The 10,422-nt window shown below is 44.1% G+C and overlaps 1 protein-coding gene across 1 annotated transcript in view; it reads left to right on the forward strand.

The window, feature by feature from the left end:
* TCERG1 (transcription elongation regulator 1) overlaps positions 1–8,870 on the forward strand; it is a gene marked incomplete at its 5' end in the record, with an annotated part of 25,800 nt that extends 16,930 nt beyond the window's left edge. The window contains 7 exon segments of the mRNA XM_010012673.1: positions 50–200; positions 4,251–4,415; positions 5,309–5,491; positions 5,985–6,164; positions 7,109–7,192; positions 7,445–7,545; positions 8,511–8,870. Of these exon segments, the coding sequence (XP_010010975.1) occupies positions 50–200; positions 4,251–4,415; positions 5,309–5,491; positions 5,985–6,164; positions 7,109–7,192; positions 7,445–7,545; positions 8,511–8,712 (1,066 nt within the window).
* Positions 8,871–10,422: the final 1,552 nt, after the last annotated feature.

A 10,422-nucleotide genomic window follows, 5' to 3' on the forward strand; every position in this document is an offset into this window, starting at 1 on the left:
CCAGCAAAGACAGCTCTGCCAAATGAGTTCACTTGCCATTTTGTTGCAGAACTACTTTTAGTGAATTTGCAGCCAAGCATGCTAAAGACTCGAGGTTCAAGGCAATTGAAAAGATGAAAGATCGAGAGGCCTTGTTTAATGAGTTTATCACAGCGGCAAGAAAGAAGGAAAAAGAAGACTCGAAGACCAGAGGTGAGAAGGTAAGGTGACTTTTTTTAGCTCCAGCAGTGTGAATGGTGCGAGTCTGAGTGAGACGGGACAGAGGCAGTGCTTGGTTTCCTGCTCCGAGACACGGCCCTTCACTTCCATGGAGGTTTTGCACTGTAAAAGCTTCACGGGCGCCCCTTGGGTCTTGCTGAGCTGGCTGTTCAAAGTTTGCAGTGTACTGCCTTTTAGAGCATGTAGAATTGAACCTGCATTTATTTGTGAAGCTGAGTTTACTCAAATACTCACACGGGGTTTTCATTTACTTAACATATCTTTAACTGGAATAATAGCTGGGGTTTATTTTAATTTTTTTTTTTAAAGTTACCTTATCCTGAAGTATTCAAAGGAAAACGATTCTTGTCCTTTTTGGCTGGAAACCCCAGAACTGGCCGTAACCTCTGCTCTCTCAGCGGAGGCAGCAAAAACTTGCAGTTCTCTGTAGGACACTCGCTTAAATCCCAAACCGCTTCCATTATCTTCTCTTGCCATCTAAAACCTGGCACTTTAGTGACTTCTTAATCTTCAAGTAAATATGTTGTATGTATAAACTGCTGCTTATGGGAATGGAAGGTCAGCTCTTAAAAACTGATGAGTTGCAAATGTGAGTTGGCCGCGGTGCAACAGCAGGAGCAGGTCTCAGCAGCAGAGCCACGGCGCCTGCATCCATCCCGTTGTGCTGTGCGTGTGGAGAGGGCACCTCTGACCGCTTTGGCGTGTGCGAGTCTGCAGGGTTTATTTGGTAGTGCACAGTTACTGCAAATTTCACTTGCTGAGAATGCTTCCAGAAGAGAACAGTGCTGAGCTGCAGGTTAGATTTGGGGACAGCTTGGTTATTGCGTAAGTTTTGCCTGTTTTTTAAACCCAGGTGCTCTGGTCTCATTTGATTCTGTACTCGATTTCATCAGCTGTAGACTTAGCTGGTATTCTCGATAAATGTGCTTTCAGAGGAGAGCTGATGTACTTCAAAAGTAGACTCTTACTGCATTTTGATGATGAAAGTGGAATTTTAAAGCATTCTTGCAGCTTAATAGTGCAGTTGAAGACTGTAAAAAGTAAATACTTGTTTTGTTGTTGCATGATTGTACTAAAGCTGATGAGTTAAGAGTGAGTGTGTGTGTTTGCTTTTGAAATAATGTTTTTTTTTCTCCAAAAGCCTTTTGTAACCATTTTATGTATTCTGTTTTATAACAAGTGGATAGACTTTACAGTTATGTGCTGTGCGGCCTGTCAATCAGTTCAGTCTGACAGCTGTCAATCACTGACACGCAAATATTATGGGATTCCCTAGTGAGGAAAGAATTGGTATCTCTGTGTGGTGACTTTAGCCTCCCGCAGTTCCGGTACTTTACATTTTTTTAGTTTTTTTCCTTGTGAAGTGATGAGAGTTGTACCTGCAATGTGTTAACTGCCAAAAAAAAGACTTCTAAATACACCTGAAATACTGTCAGTCTTATTTTCCTTTGATTTTGAAAGTGCTTAAAACATAAAAGAAAATTTAAGGCATTTAACCTGAAGCTTTCTCAGCCTGTTTTAAAAGTCCAAAATTTTTGCTTAAGGAGGATCAACTTTACAGAAATCTTTAATGTAAGGGTTTTTAATTCTAGAAGGTTTTGATTTTGCTTCATTGAGTCAAGGCTTACTGGGTGGTGAAGGAGCAGCCAGCTTTGCAGATGGTTGGGTTTGTCCATGGGGCTAATTTGAGTGAGTAAATACAATGCTAGTACTTCTCAGCGGACAGATAGGGACACATGGGTTTGAGGATACCAGGGAAGGGACCATGAGGTGGTAGCAGTGACCGAGCTGCTCAGGTGCTGTCCCAGGACACAGTGTTGCTCCGTGTCCTCGTGGTGAGCAGTGCCAGCAGACGAGCCCCTTGTGCTGCCTCATGCAGACGTGCTGCCACATTCAGCTGTGGACGCCCTGGTGGCTGCCTCAGGTCTGGCCGTGAGCAAGATCTCCAACAGATTCCTCACTATTCTACTTAGTGGAACTAGCTGCTGTGTGTAGGTGTCCTAAACGCACAACATCATGGAGCTATGATCTTAAAAGATTATTCCTTGGTGGGATGGTTTTGCCTCAATTTTTGGGGAAGTTTTCACCTTTTGTTTTTATTTTTTTTTAATTTTTTTTTTGAATTGCCACCCAAGTGGTGACACCTGCGCTATGTCCATTGCAGGTGACTGCACTTAAACCCTGCTTTTTAGGGGTAGGGAAGGTCTGGAGGTGTCATTCCTTTTGCTCGGGAGGGAATTGGCCGTGCCCTCCTGCTTTCCGTGGTGAGGGTGCTGGGTCTGGTTTGTGGTGCAGCCGGTGCCACGGGACCTCCAGCAGCGTGGTGGGTGTGCAGCCCTTCTCCTCTGGAATATAGAGATAAGCATATGTGGCTTGGGCAGAAACATTGGGATACCCTTACGTTATAGACTTCTGTAGTAAAATCTGGGAACTGTTTGACTCTTTAACACATATTTCTGATGCCATGGCTTAGAAAGCTTCATACTTTTGGTACTGCATGCATGTTTTAAGATGTTTTGAAACAACATTCTTAATTTTACAATGAATAAATGGTTTGCTTAGCATTTGGTTCAGCTCCTTAAAGAAAAAGTGATGGTGCTGTAGATGTAGAGCCACTTCCCACCGGCACTAACCAGTTGCTTTCTGATCTCTGCTTACTATCTTCATCTCTCTGTTGAGATAGTAAAGAAAAAAACCTTTAAAGCCTTTTATGTTAATATTGAAGAACTAAAATTATCAGTGGGCAAGGCTGCAGAATGCTGGTTCTGATCTTCAGCTCGTTCTCACGCTGTAACTAAACAGTTTCTGGATTATGGGGATGTGGCAGTTCTCTGGCCAGCCAGAGTCTGCTTGCCTGCTCCCCTAGGAACCACAGTGTTCTGCAGCTCAGCTGCTGCCGTGATGAGGAGGGGACATTAAGTAGCAGAAAGTGAATGGCCAGCCCTTCTCGTGGGTCTTTGGGTTTTATTAGTGTGCCATCAGGATGGGTTTGTTCAGTGAGTGGCAGGGTTTGGGGTGCTGTGAAGGCAGCGTCCTGCGCCGTGCCTGGGCGGTCCCCAGAGCTGTGTCCTGGCTCCTGGCGCAAGAAGCGAGCCAGCCCCTTGCCCCTTGGCTTCGGGGAGGTGGAGGCTTAAATGCCACACCAGGCTTCTGAGGCATAAAGTGCTGGAAATAAAAAGGAGGAGATGCCTGGGACCTAAAGTGCAGCAGGACCAGGGAGATCCTCCATCCCAGAAAAGAAGGATGTAATTAAGGCACCGTCATACCTCTTGCAGCTGGTGGTTCTGGGAGTTTGGATGCAAACATGTCACTAGTTGTCTTGAGATAAAACCCACTGTTCTGACTGATCCTCTGCCAGCCCTTTGTGATGGCTGCTGTTATTGACAGAGTGCTGACACCATTTCCAATTGAAAAAAACAGACTAAAACATTTCCTTAAACTATTATACATATGCGCATGTCCATCTTAAATGTAATTTACTTAATTACCATGTGTGGGTAATTCTTTATTGGCTAGATCCATCTTAAGATGGATCTTTTATCTCTTTATCAGCAGATCCAAGTATCTACCTCTGTTCCTTGTGCATTTGGAGGATGAACCCATAAATACTTGATTTGTCTAGAGCCCTGTTTAAAACTGCAGAGCTTCTGGAGTATTAATATACAAAATGCTATAATGGAGTACCAGTAACTTCTTACTTTGATATATATATAAAAGCTAAAAAAAGCTTAAATTGGAGTAAAATAATAAAAACTATATTGGTGGCTCATTCTTTTAAAGAATATTGTTCATCTTAGATGTAACAGATGATCTTAATGTATCTGCTTTAGCAAAATTTTCCCAAGGGGAAGTGAATTTTAGATGTAGTTATATCTAAATTCAGAGGTTTAGTGATTTCTGTATATTGTATGTAATATTAATGTGCTTCCCTCAGCTGGAGGTAAGTCGACTTCTTTTTTCATAAGAGCAAACTGTTGGGTATCAAAGTGTCTTTCTCAAGTATCGTCTTTCTGTTTCCCTCTGTCAAACAGATCAAAATGGACTTCTTTGAGCTGCTGGCTAATCACCACCTGGACAGTCAGTCTCGCTGGAGCAAAGTGAAGGACAAAGTCGAGACTGACCCGCGTTACAAAGCGGTGGATAGCTCCTCGCAGCGGGAGGACCTGTTCAAGCAGTACATCGAAAAAATAGCCAAGGTACACGTGGGGCCTCTGGGAGCAGAGCTTTGGCTGCTCTGCTGGTCACCTTGCTGTTAACGTGTGAAGTAACTAGCTAGAAGATAGACCAGTGGGTGCTTTAGTTCCATACCAAAGAGAATTCTGTACCACAGTTACTTGTACTAGCCCAGAATGACAGCCTGAAACTCAAAAGTGCCCTCCCTGGGGGTGCTACTGCAGGAGCTCTTGGTAGGTGTGTGCATTCACACACATGATGCTTGGAAGATTTTATCCAGCAGAGCAAGAAAGGTGGAGGCTCCTGTAAAGCCATTGGTTGTAAAAATGGACGTAGAACTTCAGAAAATGCAGACACTATAGAATCACAGAATGGTTAGAGGTGGAAGACCTTAACGATCATCTACTTCCAACCTGCCGTGGGCAGGAACACACCATGTTGATCGCTTCCTACCAGATGGGCAGAGTTTGCTTTGCTGTGATTTTTGTATCATCTGAGCTTCCTTCAGAGACATAGATGGTTCATACACAGTTCTCTCACTGGTGTTCTTCCTCAATCCAATATTCCTGCCTTTCTCTTCCAGGCAGTTAGTGGTTGAGAAAGTAAAACTGGGCTGACAAACGGTGACACCAGTCTCCCTCTGCCCCCCCATTATTCAGAGTTTGTCAGTGTACACAAACAACATACTCCTGAGAATAGTCGTTGTGTCATCAGTGTCGTGAACAAACTTCTCTTTCCCCCATCTAAACCCCATAATGCAGCAAAACTCTGTAATCCATGGATCTCAGATCACTTTCAGGTATTTCGTTCCAAGATGCCTTTAGTTTCATGACCCTTTAATTTACTTCCCTGTCCACTGAAAATACAAAAGGTGCCGCGTTGGTTTTATTGAGAGAAATCTGTTCTTCCATTGCAGAATTTAGATTCTGAGAAAGAGAAGGAGCTGGAAAGACAAGCTCGCATCGAGGCCAGTTTGCGAGAGCGAGAAAGGGAAGTGCAGAAAGCTCGCTCGGAGCAAACCAAGGAAATCGATCGCGAGCGAGAGCAGCACAAACGGGAAGAAGCCATCCAGAACTTCAAAGCGCTTCTGTCCGACATGGTGAGGCAGGGACTGGCGCCCTCAGCTCCTCGCTGCCTCCTCTTTCTAGGCGTTGTGCCATGTCAAAGCATTGGGGCGATTGTGGTTCACTTGATATAGAAATAGAATCCTGTTGGCTTCTCCCCACTGCCCTCCAGTTGCTGCTGGGAGTTTTACTCTGGTTGGAAGAGAATGCTCTGTGCTTAGGGTTCCTGTATCCTGCCTGGGAGCGAGTGGATGGTGGTGTTCCTGCTGGGTTTCCCTGCAGCCTCGCGGGTGATGGCAGATTTTCAGCCATGCTGCTGTAAACTTCGATAAGTCTTTTGGAAAATCAGCTAATTGTTGAGCATTAGGAATAGTCCCTCGATTTTTGCGTTATCTCTCTTCATGCTCCAAACGTAGCACCTTTGTGTCAGGATGTCTGTGCTGTATGGAGAAGGAGGCAGTAGGTAAGAAATATCAGTGTACTCTAGAGAAAAAAGGGGTTTAAAAAGGTCCTCATCTTTTGGCTCAGGTGCGTTCTTCAGATGTGTCCTGGTCTGACACCCGAAGGACTCTACGCAAAGACCATCGGTGGGAATCTGGGTCCTTGCTAGAAAGAGAAGAGAAAGAGAAACTCTTTAATGAACACATTGAAGCACTTACCAAAAAGAAGAGGGAACACTTTAGGCAACTTCTGGATGAAACCTCAGCGGTAAGAGCTGTTTATATTCAAACTTCTGATCCCTGCCAGCCCATTGGGATTCATCCTTTTCTGGTTTTCTGTCACACAGTCTGACCTCTTTGGTTTTATTTCCAGGGCCCCTTTGCTTCCTCACTATCTTTCCTTCTTTATAACAAAATCCGCATTATGTTTCCTTGGCTGTTTATCTTGAGTGTTACTCTAGTTTAACATACAATTCACTTACATTTAAACTTCTAATCAGTGATCTTTTTATCTCCTGCAGGATGTTACTTTTCTTCAACTACTACTTTTAGAGCTACTCTTTGCTCTGTGGCATCTTGCTCTTTCAGATACCCACAGTGTGTTTGTCTTAAGATTATATGCTGGTACTCATTACCAAGTTCATCTGTGTTGAGATTCTCCTGCTTTAGTTTGTCCTCCTGAACCTGCACTTTTGTTCTGTGTGATGCTGTGGAAATCTCTCACCTATTCTGTGTATTGTGGGAGTTTAGCGAGTCTTGCTCTTTATTAGTTAGGTGCCAGCTCTCTTTTAACCCATAAGTTTTTACCTCATTTTTTAACACCCTAGTGAAAAGTGCTTAGAACATCAGGCAGATTTTCAGATAGAATAGGATGACAGATACATAACTCAAGCAAGTTTTCTGTAGGTGATTTTTAACAACATATTCATATACATAAATGTGTACTAGAAAAAGACTTGGGGATGTAAATTATATTTGTGAGGACTTTGATCTGAAAATGCCATCTTAAAATACCTAAATATATAAAACCAACTAATTAAAAATAAGAACGTAGTAGTCTAAATAGTGAAAAGCCAACATGTAAAAATACAGCAACAACTTTGTCAGTGGGCTTGGGAGATATTTAAAAGCTTCAGGTGTAATAATATTTCCATTCCATATTCTTAGAATCTGATTTTCTTTTCATTTAACCATTTTTGCTTCTTTTGAAAGATAACTTTAACATCAACATGGAAGGAAGTGAAAAAAATCATTAAAGAAGATCCCAGGTGCATTAAATTTTCTTCGAGTGACAGGGTGAGTGGTTTGCCTCATTGTTGCTTCCAGTGTTGGGCAGGATGCAGGGAACAGGAGTTGAGAGCTGCTGAGCTGGTTCCTGCTTTGTGTCAGCAGACGTTGTATTGTTTAAGTAAGATTTTTTTAAAAATTAAAGTGTAAAAGATAAGGAAAAATGTAATTAAATGTGATTATTGCTTATGTTCAGTGGGGTAAGTTGCATAAAGCACTTTTTCTGCATTCAGTGTGTTAAGCTTATCTATTTTCTTTCAGAAAAAGCAAAGGGAGTTTGAGGAATACATTAGAGACAAATACATTACTGCCAAAGCTGACTTCCGAACGCTACTGAAAGAGACCAAATTCATAACCTACAGGTGTGTGGCCTAACATCAGCAAAGGCCTGGGCTTTTCTCTGCTTTTCCTTATAACTGGCAACAAACTGATGTCTCCTTCTTCTCTAAGTGTAACTTACGTCTAAGTTGGCACTTTTACACCTTTTATAACCTGTCAAAACCAAAAAGGGGTGTCCCGTCCAGGCGGATACAACTGCAAGAGGTTGACTTCTTCACTCCCCTTCAGGGCATGGTGAGGCTGATACAGAATCTTGGGTATGGACCAAAGGAAGTTTCTGATCAGAAACACGAGAAACACTTTAAAAGGAGAAATGAGATTAAGTTCTTTGGATCCTGATGAACCACGTGGCTCCTTGGTGGTCAGCACTGTAGTGCCTTGGAGTCTTGGCTTCAGGTGGGGCTCAGTGACAGTGCTCTGAGCTGCTGCTGTGGACGTAGCTCACCAGTTGAGCTGGCCTGTGGCTGAGACTTCTACATCTGAATTCTAATTGTTTGCCTCATTTAGTTGCTGAATTTAAACCTCTCAAGGCCAGGTTGGACACAGGGGCTTGGAGCAACCTGCTCTAGTGGAAGGTGTCCCTGCCCGTGGCAGGGGTTGGAAGTGGAGGAGCTTTAGGTCCCTTCCAACACAAACCAGTCTAGGATTCTATGTTCAGGTTTTTTTGTCCCTTCTAGGTTTTACCATTTGCATAGTTCAGGCAGTGCTGTACAAGGCCATTGCAGCCAGACACAAGCCTTCCACGGTGCTTAATTAACATAGCACAAATATAGGTGACATTTCTTTTCCTGTGCCTAGAGTACTGTTGGTGTGCCTAGTCCTGACCCAAAGCAGCATCTTTCTAGCTGAGAAGATGCAAGATGCACCCTTTCCCAGCTTTGCCTTTCTGCTGTGCCTTCCCTTGGTGAGGGCAGCTCGACGCAGGGCGGCTCCCGGGCGTTCTGGGTCCTGCCCGCTCTGGGGTGGTAACTCTTCCACTTGCTTTCAGATCCAAAAAGTTGATCCAGGAGTCAGATCAGCACCTGAAAGACGTAGAGAAGATCCTGCAGAACGACAAGCGATACCTGGTGCTTGACTGCGTGCCGGAGGAGAGGCGCAAACTCATCGTGTCCTATGTCGATGACCTGGACCGTCGAGGCCCCCCTCCACCACCCACCGCCTCGGAGCCTACGAGACGAACAACAAAATAGCTACGAAATACTCTCAAGCCAAGGGTATCTGTTAAATCAAAAAGCTTGCATGAGCCATCTGTCAGGTTTATACATACACATTACCGTGAAAATACTGCAAAACCATCTGAGGAGCAGAGGAAGAAGCAGCATTTGTGAACATGAAATGGTCTCGGGGTGGGGGGGAACCAACCACGTTAAAGGTATTTATGAGTTTCTTTGGGGCGTGACTGACAAACGTCTGACCGTGTGGCTGTGTTTGGTAACCAGCTCTCAGGGCACTGCAGTGTCTCTACATGGGGTGGCTGTCTGGGAGCTGGAGGCATTCTCAGCAGTGTCATACGTGTGTTTTAAGGATGATCACGCTTGTGGTTTGAGCTTGCACTACGTGTGTGCCACCAGCTTCCTCATGGTTACCTGTGGTCTCTGCTGAGGAGGTGCAATGCTGTCTGGTAGCTTAAATTATCCACCACTGAGGAGCACCTTCAGGAAATGCAGGTTCCAATTCTCTGCTTGCTTTGACCCCTGTAAATGGAACTAAATCCATTCTAGCCAGAGTTAGAACTGAGAGAGGAGAATTAGGACTGAGACCCCAAATCCGATCTGTTCACAGGTCTGCTTTGTTCCTTACCCTGTCCATGAATTAGAAGCAAAATCAGGTCGCTCTGCCCAAGTGAAGATTTGTCTAATAATTTTTACTGGAAGTTGGAAACACTTGGTCTGTAGCAGTGGTTACCGGAGCAGCACAGGACGGTTGTACAAACACATTTTTATTTACGATAAAGTGATCTTTACATACTTCTGGATTAGACTGTGGATTCCCCTCTGGGCAATTCTTGTAAACTATACTCCTGTTTTGAATGTTCAACTTGTGTTTCTAAAGTTTAATTTTGAAATGTTGGGATTGTTCAGTTTATGTATTTGAACTACAATAAACCAACCCTTTTTATATATGGATTGTACAGGCCTAATACCAATTTTTGTTGGATTTTGTTGGACTTGTGAATTTATGAGTAAAGCGAACAACTGAAGTCTTATCGCCTATATTCTTGGCTGTGTTGGGCAGAGCGGAGCCTGTGTCGCCGCGTAACGTCGGATGGAGCTTCAGCAGCAGGTCAGCATGCGGGCAGTGGTGCCAGCAGGACTGTGTTCCAGGTTAGATCTTGAGTCTTTTGCTTAAACCGGAGATGGTGGGGATGGAGTGACAAAGTAATTCCTTTTATTTGCTCTGTACTTGATGTGGATCCCTGCTTCTGAGCTGGGGGCTGGGGAGGGATTGAGTCTTTCATCAGAAACTGGTATATATTTTTCTGCAATTCCTGTTTTGGGACCAGCCATTGGGACGTGCAGCCTGAGCAGCAGCACCAAAGGTTGTCTGGGAGGGGTTTGTACTGCTGCCACCTGAACTGGGGGGCTTACAGTAACAGAGTACTCCATTCAGGGCACACATCCCTGCTCCTGCCCCACTCTGCCAGGGAATGGGTTCAGCTTAGCAGGAAGCCATGCATTTTTTATGGCTCTTCTGAAATACAGTTAACTTGTTCATTAAATGAGTAAGATTGCTATTAATTCTAATTTACCTTGTTTATGGCAAACAGATGTTTGTTAACATTTATTTATCTGCTGCTTCTGTGCCTAAAGCAATTACACCTGATGTACAGGGCCCCTGGGGTGCTGCTGCTGCTGCAGTCACAGCGATGCTGCTGGGGGGCACACTGGTGATGCAGAACA

This window comes from Nestor notabilis, unplaced genomic scaffold (genome assembly GCF_000696875.1).
Source record: "Nestor notabilis isolate BGI_N333 unplaced genomic scaffold, ASM69687v1 scaffold19124, whole genome shotgun sequence".
In the NCBI taxonomy this organism is placed as follows: domain Eukaryota; kingdom Metazoa; phylum Chordata; class Aves; order Psittaciformes; family Psittacidae; genus Nestor; species Nestor notabilis.